Raw genomic sequence first — 23,808 nt, forward strand, 5'->3', positions numbered from 1 at the left:
GGGGAAGTCTGGAGATTCCAATAGCAGCAGCAGGAGAACAATGTTCAAGAGTTCTGTTCTAAAGCTTCTACTCCTGTCACTGTTGGTGATCGAGTGCTGGGCTATATCGACTACTGTCTTATGTCCTTATGTTCTTAAGCAATCCCAAACTTGTTCTTCCACTACTCCTGGCTGCTTATCTCCTTCCAGATCTTTGCCAACTGAGTTCATCATCTGTCAGTTGACCTTATCAGTCAGGACTACAGTAAAAAAGACATTAAAAATAAACCAGCCTTCTGTGTACCATTTGCAACTAGGCTACCTTCTGCATTTAGTATGGGACCTATACTTTCCATGGTATTTCTCTTACACTTCTGACATACTTGGAGAACCCCTTTTTAATGCAGTTTACATCTCTTCTCAACTGCATCTCAAATTGTGCTTCAGCCTTCCTAATTTTCTCCCTGCACACCCATGTAATACTCATCCCTAGCAATATGACAAAGGTTCCACATTTTGTAGGACCCCCCTTTAAGTTTCAAAACTGGTTTTACTTGTTTCATATATTCTTTGTAGTGTTATATAAAACACCTATGAATAGGTTCATATAAAACAAATTAACTAACACTACAACCAAGTATATTAGAACATTTAATTCAGATCTGTTGCAACTTAGGATTTGTACATCAGTTAGTTCCTAAACAGTAAATAAACAAAAATACACTATAATATTAATTAGTGACAGTTGTAGTTAAATGCATTTTAATGTAATATGACTCCAATTATGTAGACATAGTTTGAATTTACATACATTTTAATATTTCTTTCAAAAATAATAAAAATAGTCACTACAGACAGTGAGCATACCACAAGTGTAGCATTTTTAGGATCATGAAACCACACTCTACATACCTTGCCTTAGTTAATAAATTAACAAATACCATAATCAAAAACATATTGAGAACAGAAGACATTTTACATTACTTTTAAAATAAAAGATATAAATAACTCAGGATAAAGGCTGTCCTTTCTTCTATACAATCCTCATAGTGGAATTTAATCTGATCATTATTTGGAATAAAATGGTCACCATTAGCTTAAAAAATATATTACACAAGAAGGGATAAATATTATGGATAAGCTACACAGAAAAGGAACCCAATTTTACTAGGACAGTATCACAACAAACTAATTTACACAACATGAAAGTGTGAGCTGCTACTGATGTACATCTATCTATCTATGAAAAAGTAAATGCTGGCAAGACTACAAAGATGTTACAATGCTATTTCAGCAACCCAATTTATATGGTTAATAAAAAAGCTAAATCCATGACAAGACCAAGGTTTCTCATGAGCAGTTTTAGAGTTACAGTAAAGTGTAACTTATACAAGGTCCACAAATGAAATCTTCAACATAAATCTATGAGCAAAAGCTCTATTTTATCCAAAGCTTATTAGCTGAAGTAGTGTTCCATGACACTGGATTAGAGACAGAAGTTGGGCACAAGCTGAGTATTTTCGATGTTAAGCCAAATTTTTATTCAACATAGAAATACTTTTGGCAGTTCAACAATCAAACTAAGAAAACACTGTTTGAAGAAATAACTAAACTAACAATACCCAGGCATGACTTTCACAGGGGACAAGAAAACGTGAAATCTAGAGACGTATAATTATACAAAAATCTATGGGTTATCTACTTCTAAGGCACAACATATTTACTGTGTAAAAAATTAAAAGAAAAAGGCGCTTTTCTGAAAAAAATATATAGAAAGTACAGCAAATCCTATAAATTATCCAACATTTAGAAACTGTTACCACACAATGGTACCTGACATGGTGGGGTTATAGCCTCTTTTACATGCACAAGGATCTGTTTCAACTGAACAACAAACAACAGTCATCAGTATATATGCCCTGACCCTTAAAATGCAGATGGTGAAACAAAAGCAGAATTCTATTCTAAACTTGACTAAGTGCTGTCACCCATCCCCAAAGAAAGTAAGATAATTCTTCTTGGGGATTTCAATGCTAGGGTGGGCAGGGAGTCTGAAATACGGAAAGGAAAGGGTGGGAAAAGTCAGTTCAAATGGAATTCTCTTCCTGAGCAAATATTCAGGATGTGCCCTCAATCATGGATGTGCTCCTGCTCAAAACATGGGTACCTGATTGACTACATGGGAGTGTTGTGGCATCCATATCACCAGCACAGATAACTACTGATTGATCATGGTGTGATACTTCTATCAGATCCATTTCTATCACCCCAAAATAATGTAAACAAAAGAAGCAACCAAAGAAGAGTTCAATATCAGCTTCTTGAAAGACTCTGCTAAAAGCAATAAACCCCAGCAGTCTCAGTGACAAACTCTCCAACCCTGATTATCTCAGCACCATTTATCACTATGAGAGTCTCAAGAAAAGCAAATCACAAGGCATGCAAAGAACACTGAGATTTCTCCACAAAGAAACATCAGAACTTGCTCAATAAGAATGACAGAGAAAGACAAGCTCTTACTGACTGAAAAGGGAGAGCCTTCAAAGTTTGGCACAGTGGCATCAACTCCAAACAGATCAAGACACTTACCAGCACATTAAAACTGAGATGCAGAGGAAAATTAGAGAGCAAAAGAACAAGTGGGGTGTGACAAGTGGGCCTTCCCTGGACCAGTGCCAGTGCTGGTTACTCATCTATCTTTGGGAAAGCCGCTTGCCTTACTCGCCTGCCATGCCTTGTTGTAAAGTAACTGAGATGCTAATTAGGCAGGAGATTGCCTTTCGTGCACCCTGATGTCAAAGGGTGGTACACACACAACTCCAACCTTCCTTTATCATGTCCCATGCCTCACAGATGACACCGCTGAGCTGCTCTATGATCTGGCTCCAGGCTGGGCCAAACTCAGTTCTTTGTTAGAGCTCTCACATACTTCCCTGTTCTGGGCCTCATTCATACCGTCCCGCTCTCGCTGGGGCCTTGATCACTCCGCACTCCCTCACAGGACCTCTTGCATTCATACCCTGCACCAGGCCACATTCACATTCATCAATCAGCCTGCTTCCTTGAGCGACTGCGTAGGCCATCAGGCTTGTCTCTTTACTTCTTGCCCGGCCCTGGTGCAGCCTTTTGGGCCTCTCCCATGACCGTCATCTGCACAGTGAATAGGCAATTTGCCAAACACTGGGATGACTCCACCCCTAACCCTTCACTGGATGACTCAATCCATAGGTTCCCTACTTGAGGACAATCACTTGCCTCATCTATTTGTGTTTCCCTCTGAGCCACCTGTGATGGCCAGAACCAAAGGGGTTAATAAGCAACTGATAGCAAAAAAAGATCTGCTTCTTGAAAGTATTTGGTAAAGGCATACAGTTTGTCCTTTGGCTAGGACAAAGCTTGCAAAATTGTTTCCCACAGATGTAACCTGTCTGTCAGAAGCATAACCGTAATGTTAAATTTAACAGTTTGTACTAATAATAAGACCAACATGGGCCCCAAGAAGCAGAACTTGAAAACAAAACTGCAAACTTAGCTGATCTAATAATTTTTGCTTAAAGGTCAGTAAAATTGACAAAACTAACCATGAGGTATAATTAACACGTTTCAAAAAAATTCCAAGTGAGTTGAACTTAGGTGGGGGAAAAGGCTAATCTCAGACCCCAAAGTGATATGGTGTGATTTGCTTATTGGGTAAACCCAAGCTTAGGCAGTAACCTATTATAATAATTTCTAATACCTTTTAACCCCATAGGGTAACAGCTGTAGAGTAAGATTGTGAGTGGCTCTAAAGCCAACAGATTAGCATAAAACAGGATATTAAAAAAAAAACAAAACACTTATGTCAGGTGACCAGTAGGAAGGACGGAACAGAATGGTCATTGCTGTTCCAAGCCCAGACTCCAAACTCCCAGTGTGAGCAAGGACCAGATCCTGACTGAGGGACCTTCCCCAGTGTTCCCTCTGACAGCATGGATCAGGGACGCTTGACTTCGCTAGATCAATTTGATGTGTACCTGGCACTGAGGGACTATCGATAAGTTGCCAACTAAGTGGGAACTCTTTGTTAATTTGTCTGTCTGTTTTTATTATCACTGTCAATTTTTAACTTTTATTGTTATAGTCTGTTTATTAGCTTAATTATTAACTGTTATACGTGTAAACCATATTTTGCTGCCTCAACATATTTTTGTTGCTATTTTGCTGCTATAAGTAAAATGTAACTTTACTGTTATAGGTGAAACTTGTCTTTGCTTCACTCCCAACAACGCCTCCTTGATCCCAAACCAAACAGCCCAGTGGCTGATACAGTTGCAGCACCCAGTCAGCCTGCAACTAAATTGATACACTCACAGTGCCCAGCTGATTGTAACAGCCACCTCACTCAGCCTCAGGCCCACTTGCAGACTCAGGCGTCTGAACACCTTTCTGGGGCTCAACACTTCCCCCCCCCCTCCACCTCTGGGACCTCAACACTCACCCCCTCTCTGGGGCCTCAGGGTCTTACACCTCCTCAATACTCCCATGGGCGTGCCTGGCCCCACTATCCACTCTGGGCTCAGGTGCCTGTCCCTAGGTATGTCTGGCCCTACTCCCCTCCAATTTTAATAACCCACTGGCTGGTGGGTGTTGGGGTTTTCAGACATCCCTACATACCTTTCACTGGGGAGGTAACTGGCCTGGCATTTCTGGGAGACTGTCCCACCATGGACAGCTCCACCAGGCCACCCATACCTGGCAGGATGCAGTTTTTGGTCTTACCCAGAACCAGGAGCCTCCTGGCATCCCCAACAGTTCCTGCTCTTACCTTTAACATGTTCCATAAGCAGCGACTCAGCCAGGTGTTGTTACTCCTTCGGCTTCTTGCAGCAAAATGCTGGATCAGCCCTAAGAGCCTGGATCTAAAGTGGCTGCCTCATCAGAGCTGGCCCGCACCTGCCGGCTGCCTGCTCCCAGCTCTTAAAGTGGCAGACATCAAAGGTGTTCTGCTACCTACCTTCTCCCTTAAAATGGCTACTAAGCTGGGGAGGGGGGGAGGGGGAGAGGGAACCTCACTGCTGCTCTCCACGCAGGCTCCTCCGTAGTCTGCAATAGCCCTTAACTGATGAGCACCCCAATGGTATTCTGCCACGTGGGAGAAGAACAAAACAGAAGAGATTCAAAAGTTTGCTGAAAGTGTAGTTTTTCAGTGTAACCAAAGCCATCTATGAGCCAGCACACAAGTGGTCATGTCTCTGAGGTCCAAGGAATGAACAACGCCCTTTGAAGACAGCTTCATTACCAACGCACAGTGGAAGAAGCACTTTCAAGAGCTCTGGAACAGAGATTCTAATGTTGAAGGCAATTCCACAGCACCCCATCAAGGATTACCTTGAACCAATTTATTAAGAGGCCTTGAAAGCCATCAAGTAGATAAAGAACAAAGTATGTGGTCCTGATAGAATAACAACTGAAATTTATCAGGAAGGTGGAAAATAGCTCTCTTGCCAAATACGCATTGCTATTATGAAAATCTGGAAACATGAACACCTTCCCAGTGACTAGAGATGTCAAAATTGTTACCATATTGAAGAAAGGAGATAGATCAGATTGCTGCTATCACTGTTGTATTGCACTCCTCCCAATAGCTGGGAAAACCCTTGCCTGTATTCACCTCAATAGACTCACTTTCCTCACTGAGGAGATTCCACCTGATTCTGTATGTGATTTCAGACCACAGAGGTACAGTACACATGGTCTTTATTGCTAGACAGCTGCAGAAAAAGTGCTGAGAGCAACATCATACTCTTCACATGGCCTTCACTGACCCAGCTAAGGCCTTTAATTCAACTGACAGAGAAGCCCTAATGAACATTCTGATGAGTTCTGGATGCTTGCCAACATTTATTATTATCAGACTCTTTCATGATCACATGACAGTAACCCTCCTAAGGAATGGCTTAGAAATGGACCCTTCCACAATTACAAGTGGAGTCAAGCAAGCATGTATAACTGCACCAACACTCATTTCCACCTGTATCTCAGCTATTTCACGTTTGTTGCTGATAGACTTCCATCTGGATTCAGTACCCAGGGTCACATAGATAGGAATCTCTTTAATATCAACTAGTTACATTCCAAATCCTGGAAAACTAACACCTCCATTACCGATCTTCAATACAGTTAGATGGCAATCCTTAGAAGAATATTGAGCAAAGTGAGAATACTCCCCTACCTGGGTCCCCTTACCTAAAATGTAAACACAGACAATATTCACCATTGGAAAATCTGCCAGTACAGCCTGTGGAAGTCTCCAAACCTGTCTTTAACGATCATGACATCAGGGCCCAAACCAATCTTCTCATATACCAGACTGCTGTCAGCCCTACCCCTGTCATATGGGTATGAAACCTGGACATACTGGAAATACTTGAAAACTCTGGAACATGACTATCAGCAATGTCTTTGGGAAAGTCTCCAACTGGAAGGACAGAAGAATGAATGCCAGCATTCTGGCTCAGGCAAACACCACCAACATTAAAGTCATGTGTATATGGCACCAGCTCTGTTAGACAGGGCATATCATGAGGATGCCTGACAACTAGCTCCCAAAACAGATCCTATACTCCCAACTCACTGATGGTCACCACTCTAGAGGTGGGCAAAATAAGACATTCAAGGACACCTTGAAGGCGAAGCTAAAAAAAAATAATGCAATATTAACATCAGCACCTGGGCGACTCAAGCACTGAATCATTCTCATCGGTGTCATGATGTACAACAAGGCACTTATTATTTGGAGCAAGCTCATCTCACTGTGGAGGTGGATAGAAGAAACAAACAAAGGGAAAATGTTGTGACCTGACATCACCAGAATTTACTTCTTTCTTCCAGAACTATTTGCCACTTCTCCAGTGGAATTTACAGATCTTGAATCAGCTGCCTCGGTCCTCTATGGTACTCACTGATGACTCCTCTGTTTACCAGACGACTGTCATCCTCGCATTGAGGAAGTGATGCCAACGATGACTTCAGCTCCAGTATCTTTCCTGACCAAAGAGTCTTCATGTCAGTGGACAGAGTTCCTGAGCAAAGTAGATACAAAGGTGGCCAGATAGCTTTGATGGTCCACAGACCATTTTCCACCTCTTTTGGCCATTAAGGCAATAGAGGTAATTCGCCATTTTAATTATTTCTCCTTATTCTCTCACATGTCCCCTTTCATAAGGACATGGAAGAGAATATGGAGAAAGCTCCTCAAATTCTCTTTTGCATTTTTTTAACTTCACTTTATGTATATATTGTTCCCTATTTCATTCTTCTTTCATTCATTCCTTAACATTTTCAACTGTTTACTTTTTCACGAGCAAGTAACACCTCTTCAACACCAGGCAGCTTTTTCACACAAAGAAAAAGTGATGTGAGGTCATTCAAAAACCTTGGTTGCAGCAAAGTTTGGTTTCCAAAAGTGCTCAAGTTGTTTATGGAGGGAAAGACTCATTATAGCCCTGAAGAACCCATATTCAAACAAGTCTTTTGAACCCATAAAACAAACAAATACACACCTACTAAACTCAAGTACTTGACTGAAAACTGGAAACAATAAGTGCTCTACAAGTAATGTAAATAAGCGTATACGAGGGGCAAATACAATAATTGTCAAACATTAAGATGTCAGAAGCATTTTGAAGGTATATCAGGAGTAGAAAAACAAATAAACTTACATATACCAGCAATAACTGAAGTTTAAACAAACTAGCCATTTGAAGCTCTCTATATTGCTAGGCTGAATTTACATACAGTTAGAAAATAAAAGTAAGATACACTTTCAAGTGATGTTTCTGTCAAGAAAGAAAGAAAGAGAGGACAAGACAGGATCTAGTGCATCTTCTTTCCATTCTTTTCTAGGGATTGCTTTACTTTCAAAGCAGTTCCATCTTCTTCCTACTATTTTGTACTTTTTCATTATAATAAAGAAACTTTGCATGCACAGCCAGTAAATCCAGTTACAAGAAAGTGCTTTAACAATCTATTTTGATCATTTCATTTGCATTATAATTCAAATAGTTTTAAAAAGCACATGTGATTTTACATGGCACATCTCACTTTCTGTTAGGTTATTTTTTTCTCTTAGATTTTTTAAATTAATTTATAAACACAAGAAAAAACCTCTGGATTTCAGAAATAGGAATCCAGCACCATTACGGGAGTGAGAAACTAACAGAATACAACTATCACTTATTTGCTATTGTAAAAAAAAGAAAATAGTAACTCCCAGGCTTTTCTGCTACAGATTGTTCCAGATACTTAACCTTACAAGCAGTTTATTGCAAATTACAGAAACTGTGAAGTTTGCTGCTGGTTCTTATGTTATCAAATCTGAGACAGCAGGAGAAGGACTCCAAAAGCAATGGATTTTAAAAATTAGAAGGTCTACTTGAAGATAAGAGGAAAAGGGATACTTGAAGCAGAGAATGCAAGCTATTTTGTTACCCTTTTGAAAGGGTCAAGAGAATTGGACAAATACAGATAACATTTCCCACCTTCAAAAACTGTACTGAAAGTTATGAATTCACTAAGCACATTAACGTATCTTCTACGTATGATTTTGGAAAAGTTTTCCCATATGCTACAAGCTGACTGCAGCTTGAAATATTGATAAAAGAAAGTTTTGAAGTCTTTTACATAATATACTAGGATCTAAGAAAATGTGATCACCTCCTCTTCCTTGATTTGGTGACCTTTTAAGCCATATGCCACAATTTAATACTCATGTACCAAAACCCTGCCCTAGGCTTCTTAAGATCCTCCAGTATTCTTTACGTGTACCATGTCTTTGGCCTCCCCTTAGTGGTCTTTCTTCCACTCTTGTTGAGAGACCTATCCTGTCAACATGTTAAGTCATGCCTTCACAGGACGTGCCCATACCAACACAGGCTTCAGCTTGTCTCCAACTGGAAAAACCACCAACTCTCTTGCACTTTTTCTTTCTGTCATGCAGCGTTCAAACATCTGACCACATCAAAATCTTCATCTCTGTGATGAACAGAAGACAGACTTCTTTTGTGGCTCATAAAGAAGTTCACATAGTACACTTTAATCTGTATGGTAGCATGGGGACAACTGACAACTTGCACATATTACTTTTCACTGACATCTTTTTTTCCAGAGATAGTTTTTTTGAGATTTCCAAGATCCCACAAGATGGCACGTTGTCCATAAGCACTGATCCAAATTTCTGCTGTCCACAGTTTCAGATGCTTCCGGAACATTATAAAGATATAAGGTATAAATCCTTACACTAAAGCATATATGATGTATAACAATACATCTAACAATTACCTTTTTTTTTAATTACATTTCAGGTCATGAGAATTCATAGCATTGGAAAATCAAACAATGCTATTCAACAAATACACACACAGATTAGTAAGGTGCGTGTATCAACAGAAGATACACGACTGGATATATTTCAATGGCCTTAAAATAATCACGAGACAATCTGGAGCAGGAGGAAACCACGGAACCCAGAAGATACTGCCAACCAAAACACAAAGACACTCAAGAGTGGTGAAATCTTAGAGGGAAAGCTACATATAGATCATTACTATTTTGTCTAAAACTGGATCTCTCTTGTGATTGTTTATGAGTAAAGTGTGATTCATTTGGAAATTCTTCTGCCAATCCGTGGTTTAACGGCTTCAATTTCCTTTTTCCAGAAGAATTAAATCATAAACTAGAGTACCCATAAAGATGGAACATGGTGTACTTCTGAAACTGCTGGATTGGAAGTGGCTGGACAGAAGGGTCACCACTAGTCTTAGTTAGCATAAAACAGCGGGACTATAGGCCTTATTCCCCAGAACAGGTATCAGAGAGAAAGCTTGAACACTTTAAACTAGTCAAGAAATTCTAGCTCATCCAACCCAGGTGACCTATTAAGTACAGCAGTCCAGAATATGCAGGCTAGTTAGAACCCAGGATAAGGGATGCACAGCCAGATCTATTACATCTCCCAAGTGTGGGAAATGAAACCATGCCTCTAAGCTCTTCCTCTCTACAGGATTAAGAGATTGAAAAGGCAGCCTAAGAGAAGACATGACCTTCAGAGGTCATCCTTACCATGTAAATTGAACAGACTGAAGGGAAAAAGACGGTTACAAGGAGGATAACATCTTGTAAGAGACCTACATTTCTTCTAACTATGCAAAAGCAAATTTAGCAGTGTCCATTAAAATAAAGGGGTACTTTATGATTATATGATGATCTTGATGCCATCAAGTGATCTACCTTGAGTAGAAATATTGGGTTTTTTTTTTAAAACAATGATCTTCTGGCAAGCATCCCTTCTTTTAACACTGACATTTTGTATCCACACTGTGGTTTTCCTACAGTCTTTTCAGGATATCCATTATTAAATTTGACAAATTTGATAAAAAGAAACTACAGCAGATGCATGCACAGCTAAATATTGTAGCTGTTGCAAACTTCTTAATAAGGCTCACTCAACTAATAAAGTTTCTGCCACACATATATGCAGCCTAGAGGCAAATAGAGAAATGAACCCTAGTAATTTGGGGCACAATGTGTCCCAAGAAGGGTCACTCCTCCCACAGCATACCATAGGCCAAGAACTGATCAAGGGAACCTCTCTGGTGGGAGGGAGGCAGGGTGGCTGAAATAGCATCGTTTGGTGCATCTCTGCTGCCTGTATGTGGCACTGTGGGGAAAAAAAAGCTGCCAGACTCTAAGCTGCAGGAACTGCTGCAAAAGCAGCCAAAGCAGAGACCCATAGACATCCAGACAACTTTTTGACTATACTTTCCATGTTCTGATGCATTTTTTCATCAAGCTGTTTGTTTCAAACACCTCCCTCTTTGTCTTTCTCATCACCTTAATTTACCTTCTTACCTGCCTTCTTACCCTCTTCTCCCTTGCCCTGTCCCTCTGCTTTTATGCCGCCTTTTCTTTCAGTTTAGCTTGCCTTCTCTTAAGAAACCCCCAAACTATTGTATTGTTCCCTCCATTTGTGTAGATCTTTGTTACATCTCTTCCTCCACTCTGACTCTATCTTGTTAATGTAAGCATAAGCTCTCTGCAGCAGTGATCACCTTCTACTCTGCATTTGTTTGCTGCATAGCCGAATGGGGCCCCACGTGGCTGCTTCACAGGCACAACAGTAATAAAAATGATTAGCAATAAAAAATAGATGCCAACGCATTTCCATTTCGGATGACTAGCCCTGATCAGCCTAACTTCACTGCCTGAACATTTCCTTACCAGTTCTGAGTCTCAGTGGCAGACTCTGCAAGGAAATCACACTTTGTCTGTAGAAGGGTTTTCAAGAATAAAAGCTTACATTAAAAATGTGCATATTTTATATACAGAAAGACATAAAAAAAGACATTAAAAGATAATTAAATCTGAACTATCAAGCGCTTAAGAAATGTCGTATTTAAAATGGCCTTAATAATGCAATTTGATATTGTCTTAAGTCACATGATCCCATGCTATTTTGTCTATACTTCTGTGTTTCATTCGCTTACAGCATGGGTGGACCTACTCTTAGAGTAAATCAGAGTTGGGGAACAAAGAAGACCATTATCTGTAGCAGCCCTGCTTCAACTGCTGCAAAAATAGGAAGATGTGTAGGGATGTGGCAGGATTACATAAAGGGAAAAGCATGCTTAAGACCAACAGGAGGCTGCCTTGGAGAACTGAATTCTTTCCCTAACTCCACCCCAGAGTTCATATAAGCTATCAACATTGGGTAAAACACTTAAAACTTCACATAGGCAACCATTCCTTGCCTTCCACCATTTTCTATGTGCCTGACTTGACAATCCAAGGCCTGATTTGCAAAACTACCAACCACTAATAGCTACAACAGCAGTCACTGGAAAATGAGCTCTGAACACACAAAGTGCTTTATTGCATTAAGTATTCTGAAAAATCAGATACAATGCGTCTCAAATCAGGCACACAAATACCTTTGATTGATACCTTTGACTCTGTACCTCTGTTCCCTATCTGCAAATGGGATACTGCTCCCTCAGCTCACAGGTATGCTATGAAAATAATTAGTATTTGTGAAGCATGGAGACACTCTAGCAGTTACAGGGGAAATTAATCCTCAGAGTAGGCTTTTATTTATGCAAACCTGGGGTTGCACACTGGACAACAAAGAGAAAAACTACTGAATAGCTGCTCATCAATCCATTTTGTGGAATAAACAAGAAGGGCCCTGTGGAAAAACAGTATGTGATCACATAATTAAGGCCAGGTATCCTAAAGCATGTATACAAGAGAGCTGAATTAAAATTGCTTAATTTATGTGCTTGATGCTACAACATTAGAAATATTCTTTACTAGGGGGGAGGTTTATACCTGTTGAGCTTGGATAACGTAAGGGCTTCAAGGAAAATCTTAAGAAACCTTAATATCCTGCTTTGTAATACAATTGTTCAACCTGTTCTTTTACATGGATGTGAATCCTGGATGCTGACAGAGGCAAATGGAAAAAGAGAAATTGGAAAAGGTTTGAAAATGAAGTGCTAAAAAAAATATTTGGTACAGTATAAGAAAATGGAAGTATGAAGAAAACATAATCAAGAGTTTGTGGACCTTACAAAATACCTGAGGTCTTGAGCAAGGTAACACTGCAGAGAATGAAATGAGCAGGGCATATCATAAGAACTGATGAGAGAAGGCATGTGAGGCAGATTTTGGCAGCTGAGATGAAGCGCATCAAACCTCAAGGCAAACCAAGCCAATAATGGGAAGTTAAAAAAACTGGTCTGGAAGGGACAAGTGAAGATGTGGCAAGATGAAAGCATGTTGCACAAGATAAGGGGAGATGGAAGGCTGCATTTAAGGTGGTTATAGGCTCCTGAGGCTGTGAGACCAAAGAGCGAGACAGTGAGAGAAAAAGAGAGAGAGGGAAACATCAAAAAAAATTTTTTTTAATTGTCATGTAGTATGCTGACACTGATCCAGGTCAGAAGGATTAGAACCTGCACAGATCTCTGCCACTTGAACTGGTATAGTGACCGATAACAGAAATAGGTTGTCATCCTACATGAACTAGCACCAGAGGGGAAAAGAACACATGCTACTGTGTCCCACAGTAGTGACCAACAACAGAGAAATGGTGATTTGGGAGACTTGGAATCTATTCCAGGCTCTGAAAGGAAATGTATCTAATGGGCATGCCTGACGCCTCTAAGCTAAACCCCATGTGTTGACTTTGCTAGTTACCCTGCCCTTCTCACCTCAATATTAGATTAGTTCAACGGTCTTCATTTAAGATGAACAGACACCATGCAGAAACTGAAGCCAGTGTACCAAGTGATAGTTTGTTTGATAAGTAGTGTCACCTATAGAGAAGCACGCTTTTCTGTTCTGCAAGCTGTACTGCATGCGCAGCTAACTTGCTCTTTTCATATGGTAATTTTAAAACCAATGTCTGAAACTATAAAGATATAAATATCTTTATAAATAAATAGATATAAATCTATTTTACTGTAAGTTGTTTTGAGCCTTCTTTTGGGGAGGGCATAAATTAAATGAAATCTGGACAAACAGTAACTTTGTATCATTAGTCCATATTATAGAAAAGGACTGCATACTGAACAGGAGTCAACAGTGTGCTATACTTGCAAAAAACCCAATTGCATACTGGGACATTTACCAGAAGTGCCATATGCTAGACACAGGAACTGATTTTCAACTCTCTTCAGCACCAGTGAGACCAGACCTAAAGTAAGAGTTTAAAGAAAAGTGACAAAAATGATTAGATGTTTAGAAAATATGACATATGAGGAAAGGTTAGACCTTCTCTTCTCTGAAGAAGAGAAGACTGAGGCGGTGAGTTGATAACAGTCTTCAAATACCTGAAAGGTGATTCTCTGTGGCTGCAGGGGACAGGGCAAGACGTCCTTGCTGTCTTAAATTGCAGCAAAATAAATTTAGGATGGATGTTACAAAAAACCTTCTAACTATGCAGGTAGTTAGGCCCTGGTACTGATGACCAAGAGTGGTAGTGGAATCTCCATCACTGGAAATCTTTAAGTGTAGGTTACACTAATGCTTGGTTGAGATGGTTTGGAGAGAGCTGACCTGACCTTGAGTAGCAGGTTGGACTGGACAACTTCCTTTCATTCCTGTTTTCTGTGAGTGTGGATAGACTGTTGTATTATATGTGGCACTTGTTGTTGTTGTTTCTTCAAAAAAGAGAAATTAAAGCATCTATACCAAAGGATAAGTGTTTAAATTATAAACATGCTCAGCAGTCCCCTACCTCAGCTAAAAATCTCTCTCAAACAGTTACAATGGGGAAAAATTAAAATAGCTTTTATGACTAACAACAAACAACGACTGCTCACAGGCTGACACTCTCCCTCTAATGTAAAACATAAAAAAAAATCCTTGCCTGTGTTTACAAATAGAGCAAAGCAAAACATTTATTTCCAGAAGACAGTTTCACAAAAACTTGACAGGAAAATAAGGATGACACTGTCAGTAACTTAAGTCCATGGCCTATAATAAAACACACGCATAGAGGTTTTTGCAGATATGAATAGTAAGAGGTTCTAGCACAGATCTAGTTCACCTAATATTTCCCCCAGTCAGCAGCAAAAGCCACCACCCAAGAGGAAAAACAGTGCTATTTGGAAAAAATATTTAAACTTACTTCCAGGAAAAATCCTGATATATTAATGGCTTGAATACATTATTCTATGTATATAATCTCTAGGGTTTGAAGACCTTTTAGAAAAGGTAGGAATTCTCTCTCTTCTTCAAGATACATTTCCAAAAAAAATGCTTTCCTTTTTTGTGCAGTCTGCTTTAACATAAAGGCAAATATTTCTGTGAGGTGACAGAAGGCATATTCTTTGGGAAGCATGATTTCTCAGCACGTGGAGATGGAACGAACTTTGGAGGCAGAAGCATCCTTCAATGCACTCTCCAACTGGGCCTTGTCTGTACTATAAAATGTTACTATAAATAACTGTGAGCAAGACAATGATGAGAAAATCTGTCCTAGTCTACATTGATTGCTAAGTCATGGTCCGTACTGTGCAATACAATATTATTATTCATAGCAGTATTCAAACAGGATAACACTTTGTAGTCTGAAAAAAGCCTTAAGTGACAGAATAGTGCCCAGGAGCATCCAACACACTCATCCAACCCTTTACAAAAATAATCTGAACTTCTGTCAGTAGTAATTTTTGAACTTGTTTTGGGAGGCTAAAAAATATTTCTGCTTTTCAGGTCTTTTCTTTCATTCCTCCAGGAGAAAATAAATGCAAAATTGATAAGACGACCATTCAATGTCTTAAGTTCTCTATGGGTGACCTTCTGGTAAAAGAGCAGCCATAATATAGTTGTAAGAAACTATGCAATTTTATGTGACATCCTCAATGTTTAGTGTTTATTTGAACAGAGATTATTGCAAAGGATCCAATTCTCCAAATAAGAAATAGGGTACATCTCTTAATGGCTTTAAGATTTGAACATAATGAAACAGAACTTCACTATTCAAGTGTCAAATCTATTTCTAGTCAAATTTTCAAAAGTACTAAATGATATAGGTATCACAAACTTATTTGCAAATGTGACTTAAGCATTTCGCCACTGGTGTCCAAAGTACCCCTTCAAAAGATGACTGGATTTTCTTCAAATATTTCAATATAATATTAGCTTTTTCAGAGTAATTTTCAACTCTCTCTTTGGAACTACCCCATTTCTTCCCACTTTCATGGCACTTTTTGATTAAATGAAAACAATTGCTAGGTTCTCCAGTCTCTTTCATAATCACACAGGCCTCTGCCACGTTACATATATTACACGCAACTGACTGGTTAAACTGCACAATAAATTTAGACTGGCCACATGTACAAAGTAATTATGATGCCATAAAAAATACCAGCTATAAAAAGAGTTTATCAGCAACAAAGTTAGTGCTTGAAAAAATATAACAACCTTACTGCTGGTTTCTATCCAGCTTTAACCTGAACATTTGGCAGGGCCCATCCTTTGATATCATCATCACTATAGGCTGCTTTTGACAGTTAATGTCTAACTTTCCCCCTTGCTCAGGGTAATCCAAATGGGTTATACCAGAGTAGCCAATAGAATTCCCAAATTCCATCAGATACTTATTTCTTATAAGGCTGCAATCTCCCCCCTCCAGCTACACTGCTCAGAGACCAGGGAAGCCAATGAGATAGATGGGGTAACACAGACTATGGGGGCTGGTTTTGAGTGGGGAAGACATGGTGGGTAGCAGACAAATCATCCCACTGAAAGCGGCTTTAGAAAAATGTTAATTAGCAGAGACGTTTTGACAGGTTGTGGCAGGGATGTGGGTAGTGTTGAGAAGAGCTCACAAAAAGGCTTGCACAGAATAAATGGGGTAGGGTCAAAAAAGACAGGGGGGACTTCAAGACCAGTAGCCAAATGCAGGGGCCATGAAGAGTTACTTGTATTCCCTGGCATGCAAGCTATATGCAGAACAGCCATTCCCCAATGCAGTAATTTTCTCTTGCTTTTTCACCTCTGCCTCCAGCATAGATGTGACATTCTTGTTTGACTAAAATTTTCAATAGCACTGAAAAGCCAAGGATTTAGGTTCCTAAAATACAAATTGTATGGAATTTAGGCGCCTCATCCTAAATAGCTACCTAACGGTTTCACTCATGAGAAGCCAAAATTGTCTAGGTTTCTGCCAGAAAATTTCGGGTGAAATTGCACATTACAATTACATATTAAGAGCACTTAAAAGTTGAATGATCACACATTTAGGCCCATTAATTAGTGCTAAGTGCCTTTTAGGCAGTGGCTTAAAGTTATACCACTTTGGATATGGATCATCTTTGAGCTGCTCTACCTAGCTTGAGTTCAATTAATTTATGGGTATTCACCAGAGATAAAGCCATCTCCTCCTTTATTCCAGGAGGAACTGTTCCCAGGTGGACTAGTTATCATCCAGGACTCTATAGCCCAGGACTGACAACTGGAAACCTATGGACAACAGGTGGGTGGGGATGGGGTGCATAGGAAGAGAAGGAAAAGGGAGGATGGGATATAGGGAAGTCAGGGAGGTAGGGGGAGGGGGTGGGTGGGAAGCTGCCAGACTGCTGCCCCTTTCACCGCAAATTGCCCCTCCAACCCTCAAATTACCCTCTACACTCCCCAGATCAAACCCTTGCCACCCTAATTGCCCTTCTGCCCACAGTGATCTGGGGATGGATGGGTCAGCTTGGGACTGGGGAGGTGATTTTGGGGTAGAGGGGCTGATTGTGGGGTAGAGAGAAAATCCAGGGGCTGATGGGGTAGAGGGAGTTTACTTTAGTCAGCTAGAGCTTGCAAGCAGAGCAGGCATGGAGACTTACAGCCCCAGTTCCCTGCTCACCAGCCTTCTAGCACTAGGTCCGAGCAGTAAACATTACAGAGGGTATTAATCCTGAACATGCAACTGATCGCTAGCACTAGTTAACCTTAACAAAAACCAACATTCTTTAGAATTAACATCTGCTACCTCTAATATGTATTCTTATCCTTACTTAGGCAACTATGTATGTGTGGTTACCCAGGACCCAAATTGCCATCAGCTTGGCTTAGCTGAGTGCCTTATTGCTTACCCCTTGCCTACAATTTCAGATTCACTAACTAGCCCTCTCTGCACCTCAATGGTTCTCATCCTTTTCAGGCTTGAGGCCCCCCCTTTAGAAAATGACAGTTCTTAGTTTTCACTTCTTTTTTGACTACAGAAAAAATAATAGTGCAGTTTTTCTGTTGCAAAGAACTCAGAAAGACCACAACAGATGAAAATGCTTTTGATGCCATAGATTCTTATTTGAAATCTCTTGGTTTATCTTGTGCATCATGTCTGCACACCTAAGAGTGCTAAAATTGTGTGGCACCGGTAGTACCCTTAAAAGGATCCCAAGACACTCTAGGGTGCCATGGAACCCTGGTTCAGGGTCTTGTACCTAACCCTCTGATGGGTACATTACAGTACACATGTTCAGAGCATGCCTATCATAGTTCAGCACCACCAAGCACATCTGAAAACACAGCAGCCACCATCATGTTTATTAAAAAAAAAAACCACAGGCAGAGCTGGAAAGCAGTACTGTAGAACTTACTACATAGTAACTTAGTGCAAGAGTCAGCAACATTTTGGAGTGGGGGACCACTTCCAATTCAGATGCATCACCGCTACCAGAGCTGTAGTCACAACTTCCTTCCCTACTTATCTCCAGGGCTTCTCCCTGCTGCAGTTACAGCAGCATCTGCAAAGTACCCTGCACCTGAAGCCCCTCACAGAAGACCTCTACTACTGAAATGCCACCAAAATTCCTCTCCTGTCAATCAAGACAAAAGCCCCCCAGTTCCATGGGCTAGATAAAATGGCTGCCCTGGATGGATCTAGCCTATGAACCTTATGTTGCCTACCTCTGGCCTAGTGGTTGAAACCTTTGCTAACACATGGAAAACCTTCTCAGCCTGAGGGAACTCCAACACTTTTCCTCCTTTCAACATCCTCACCACTAGGTTAGAATTAAGGCTATGATGAAGGGACCCTCCAGCTCTCCTAATTAAACTGTGCAAGATTTATAGGGCCACAAAGAATGCAGGCAAGAAGGAGCCTGATTCAGCAACCCAGTAGTATAGATACCCGCCAAGAGCAGGGAATTCTGGGTGGTTTTGGTTCCTTCTTCCAGGCCCCCTTATGCATTTTTGCATTCAAGAGTTATTGGACATCTAAATCCAGGAAGTGGTTTTGGATTGCAAATCCAAGTCTCATCTAGGAACCAAGTGGAGGAAAAAGGCAAAAATTGAGTCACACCCCTCTCTTCAGCCTTTTTTCTCAGCTGACTGCTGCTCAGCACAATGGTTTTGCAAAATCTCATTCCTACATGCCTAAATCAGCCTATTTACATTACAGAGAATACTAAATACTAAACTCATGATTATATAGTCAACTCCTGGAGTTAGGAATGGTAGAGATGCTGAGCATTACCCTTTTTGGAACTGGCTATAGATGACTTAACAACCAAAGTCCCTTACCCAAATGTATTTATAAGCCTGCGGACACTTAGAAGTCTTTGAAAATTTCAACTTGCATCTTCTGGCATATACTGAGTTAGTATAGGAGCAAATTATTTTATTTAAGTTGGTAACATTTAAAAATAAATTTAAACCAAAAACTTTTTTAAAAAAAAGGGATTATGACTTTTGCATAATTGTTGTTCTCAGTATACTTACCCAGGATTATAAAGCATAACAGCTGAGAGGTTCTCACAAGATTTGGAAAGATCTGTCATGGACAAGCTGAAGGAAGACAGCAATCCACTCTAACAACAGAGAACATAATGAAAATATTAAAGAGCCACTGCTATGCTTACATACATATAATTTTTTCCCACTTGACAAACATGAACTATTTTGATATGAAACAGGGCAAAAAAAATCTAAAGCAGGCAAGATATAGATATATTAGATATAAAATTGTGAAAAGATTTAAATTCCCCAAGTACTCATTTAATCTTACCTTTCTTTTTTCCCTCAGTTTGGCAGCTTCTTTGGGATGATTAAAGCGGAACATATTGGTTCTCCCAAGTAATATAACAGCACCTGGAAAGATAAAAAGCATGCGCGCACACCATGTTATTGACAGCATACTGTACCAGGAGATGCCAAATAATTTTCTCAGTCACTGACGTGAAAGTATCAGCTTCTATAAAGATGAGCAAAAAAATCAAAAACCATATTTTGACAACTAAGCTTTATAAAGATCCGTAGTTAGCGCTGCATTAAAGAAGGGTTGTAAGTATATAGCTTATTCCTCTTTGCTATTATATAGAATACAAACATTTTTTAGAAATATGTAACTAATCATGACTGGATGATTTTAGCCAGTAACAAATAGTGGAAGCAGTAGTAGGAGACTCCTGGCACTGCTTTACCTAGATATGACCCAAGTCTCTTTTGGAAAGATTAGTTCTGTAGGTGGAGGGTTTTGTTCCTGAAAGGTGGCAGTGCAATGGGAATGCTTAACTCAAAGAGTCAGCATTCAAACGTCACAGCAATGTCCTTCAAACACCAGTGACCTGAGCCAAATTCTAATCACCTACTTTGAAGTTAAAGGCTAGGGACAGACATTCAAGAAGCCCAAGCCTGAATTGATTAAATCTTTGCAGGTTAGTCTAACTTGCAGAGACTGAACTGATTTACAAGTGAAGAGACATTCACTTTTGAATCAAGAAATGTGGGCACATGTCTGCAGTGGCTCAGGCTGGAAGCCAGGGGGCACAAGAGCCAGGCCTCAGCAGGACACTATGATTAGGGAGGGGTTAACACTTCCACCCTTCCCTGCACAGTCCCTAGCCAGGATGTGCCTGGAGGGGAGGAGGAAGCAGCTGTTGCCAAGCTTCCCCACACTCCTCAGGGGGCAGGGAATGTTGCCAGCCCCCAGCCCCTGGCTAGCACTCTGAGGTCAAAGAGGGATGGGGAGAGGGAGGATTGCTTGTGTGGACTGTATGCATCTGTTGATAATATTGAGTTTTTCAATCTCCCTCTCCTTGCTTCTTCATACTGTCTGCAGCAAACTGAAAGGCACTGCATTCATTGCAAACCAGGTCATTTCTCACACCTTTCTGTCCTCTCTTGAATCCTGACATATTGCAGCCTTTGAAGCAAGCAGCAGGCAGCTTATCAAAACACAAAGCTTATCAAGCTCATCAAGAAAATAAAAGCCTATCTCATTAGTTCAAGCTCTTCTTAAACAGCTTTTTTCCAAGACACTTATAAGGAAGACATTACCATTTGACCTGTTGATTAATTCCAAAAAGCTCTAAGCAGACACCATTCTGTCTGCCTTTGTTTCAGTGAAATTGGAGATATACACACACAGACACCTCTCAGCATTAGCTAGCATCGGGGTGGTGTGGCCAGACGCTGGCAGGGGTCCGTGCCACTGAGGTCCCTGCTGTGGGAGAGCAGGGGGATCTCTGCTTCAGCAGCAAGCAAGGGGAAGGTGGGGCAGGGGGCAGCCAGGCAGACTACCTACTGTGCCTGCAATCTCCACCACCTCCTCAGCCAGCCAAAACTCTGGCTGGGAAGGAGAGGGGAGGAGCCAGCCCTGCTCTTTAGTGCAGACAGCGCAGCCCAGGGCTGAAAAGCATGCCAAGATGTTGGGGGACTCTGATTTAAATTAAACCTAGAAGGGGTCTGGGACAAAAGTTCCATAAACCGGTTTGACATAAATCAGTTAAGTCTGATACTACATTCTACCAGGTTTATCTTAAGCCGGTTCTGGCCATTTTGAAACTGGTTTATGTGCACAGAACTTAGGTTCTGTTACAGGTTTAAACCAGTTTCAGTTCACTTAAACCGATTTATGTGCAACTTCTGTCCCTGGCCAAAAGGCCTTCTATCCCATCATTTTTGCTCTTTGCTATTGTGACTTTGGAGGAAAGAACAGTTAATACTGAAATTCAGCATTATCTAAAACTGAATCATTTCATAAAATACATTTAAAAAACTGTAAAGTAAAACACTCCAAATTATTCAGTAAATAATTAAACTCATGAAATACAACTTGTAATGTATTTAATCAATTAGAAATGAAAAAGAATGTACTTTCTGGGCAATTATATAGTGGCAGGATGATTATACCAGGTTGAATCCTACCATAATAAAAATATACATTAGCATTCTTCATTTTACAGCCATGGCAAAATAGCGTCTTCTCAGATAAGCATGAGTACTACACATTTAATAGGAAAGTACCTGCTATAGTTCTCCTGGGGAAGGCTAGGACCAATGGATGCAACCTCCTGGAAGGCCGCTTCAGGCTTAATACCAGGAAAAAGTCCTTCACCGCCAGGGTGTCCAGAGTGTGGAATAAACTTCCTCCAGAGGTGGTGCATTCACCTACACTGGAAGTTTTCAAGAGGAGACTAGACTGTCACCTCGCTGGGGTCAAATATCCCCAGTTGTCTTCCTGCCTACGGTTGAGGGGGGAAGAAGAGGGGCTGGACCCGATGATCTGCAAGGTCACTTCCAGCCCCTAACAATCTATGACTCTACTAAAGGGCTCCACATTAAAACTTGTGGAATTCTGTTATACTTCACCCAGACAAGGTTTGTCAGGATGAAATTCTTCTTCTCGATGTGAAATTTCCATTTTATTAGCTTAATTAAAAACATACACAGAAATGAAGATACAATTTCATATCTATTACAATCACAGTTGATACACTTTCTTAATAATTATAAATAAAAATCTAGGCTCAGTGAAATACTCTCACTGACTTCAAAAGTCCCATACTCTCCTTACTGGCATCTTCCCTGAATCCAAAAAAGGATTCTATCTTTATTCTATAGTAAATCCATGGTAACAGTATTTAAATTAGATAATCTGTACTTGAAATGTGAATATACACTGATAACATAGTTATACAATTAAAATAAGATCTTGACACTGGATATGATGATCTAATCTGATCTTTTAATTTGCATAAGTTTCTTTCCAGACTATTTAGAAATGTTTAAGTATATTATACTTGGCTACTTAGAAGATCATGGGTATCATAACTTGTAGAATTTCTATGCATTATTAAGGTAATCATTCATAACATGTTTTTAGCTTGCCATTTATTATCTACAATGTATGCCAGGGGTTGTCAACCAGGGGTACACATACCCCTGTTGGTACCTGGAAAGGTACTAAGGGGTACAGTACAGGCAAGTGGGGATGGAGCACCGCTCTCCTCTGTGGGCCACACAGGCACTGCCTGGCTGGCTGGATGCGGTGGGGGGAAGCTCACAGGCGGCGGCTGCCACTGCCATCCACCACCCTGTGCCATCATGTGTAAGCCCCAGCCCGCTCCATGTCCAGCCGTCACCCGCTCCCTCCCACCATAAGTGTACCCAGAAGGGGTACACTCCTTAAAACAAGGTTGAAAACCCCTGCTGTATACAATGGGCACATTCTCTGACTATAATTTTTCTCCTTTAAACAAGCTTTGTAAAAAAACCTTTAAAAAGGTATTTGGTCAGTAGTATTTCTTTCTTGGTAATGCCAAGAGACTGAGTCAAAGTCTAGCCCTCCAGGATGCTAATATATACCCAAGTATGCACCTTCTACACACCCCAGCATACCTCAGTATGCTGCATAGGCAGTATGAGAATCTCTGCTCCAAAAGAGATTTTCAATCTGCAAAAATTAAGCAGAAAGCCAGCATGAAGAAACAGGTATTAATATATTTTCCCCCCATGTGGAACATGGTACATCTTCCAAGTATTTTGGCCAAGGTTACCCAAGAAGGCTTCAAGCAACCTGGGCATAAAATACAGAACTCCTTAGCCCTGGCCAATAACGCAACAAAACACTATCTCCCTGTCACATTTCAATTTGTTACATTATTGTTACAGTAAATGTACATTATATCCTTACTACACTGGCTTTGTTTTAGAGCTGCTGTTGAAATTAATAACAAAAAGCTTAAAATATGTAAGTGCCCTTTACAGGCTATGCCAAATATTGCCCTCATCTCACAGAAAGCTGAAGTCAAGCATCTTTGCTTTCACTTCTGTTTTAACACACCATTGTCTATTGCACTTCATTTCAGTCTAATCTTTAAAAGATTTACCGTTCATAAATCTTTATGTAGGTTTATGTTGCAAAGTCATTTTGATACCATTGCTGTAATTTATGGGAAGCAGTGGGTTGGCCTTCCCCTCAAGAAATGTACTGGGTACACTTTTTATGAAAGCATATTAGAAGGGGGCTCTGCTGGTCATGACCAGAGCAATTTAAGCTGTAAAACTGCTCCA

The 23,808-nt window shown here is 40.3% G+C and overlaps 1 protein-coding gene across 7 annotated transcripts in view; it reads right to left on the reverse strand.

The window, feature by feature from the left end:
- KIF16B (kinesin family member 16B) overlaps positions 1 to 23,808 on the reverse strand; it is a 253,928-nt gene that overhangs the window by 108,983 nt on the left and 121,137 nt on the right. For all 7 annotated transcript variants that reach the window (XM_019549135.1, XM_019549136.1, XM_019549133.1 and 4 more), the window contains exons 16-17: positions 19,520 to 19,602; positions 19,234 to 19,322 (exon numbers count right to left, since the gene is read on the reverse strand). In XM_019549135.1, coding sequence (XP_019404680.1) covers positions 19,234 to 19,322; positions 19,520 to 19,602 — 172 coding nt within the window. The remainder of the gene's footprint in view (positions 1 to 19,233; positions 19,323 to 19,519; positions 19,603 to 23,808) is intronic.

This window comes from Crocodylus porosus, unplaced genomic scaffold (assembly GCF_001723895.1).
Source record: "Crocodylus porosus isolate Cpor-Errol unplaced genomic scaffold, CroPor_comp1, whole genome shotgun sequence".
In the NCBI taxonomy this organism is placed as follows: Eukaryota; Metazoa; Chordata; order Crocodylia; family Crocodylidae; genus Crocodylus; species Crocodylus porosus.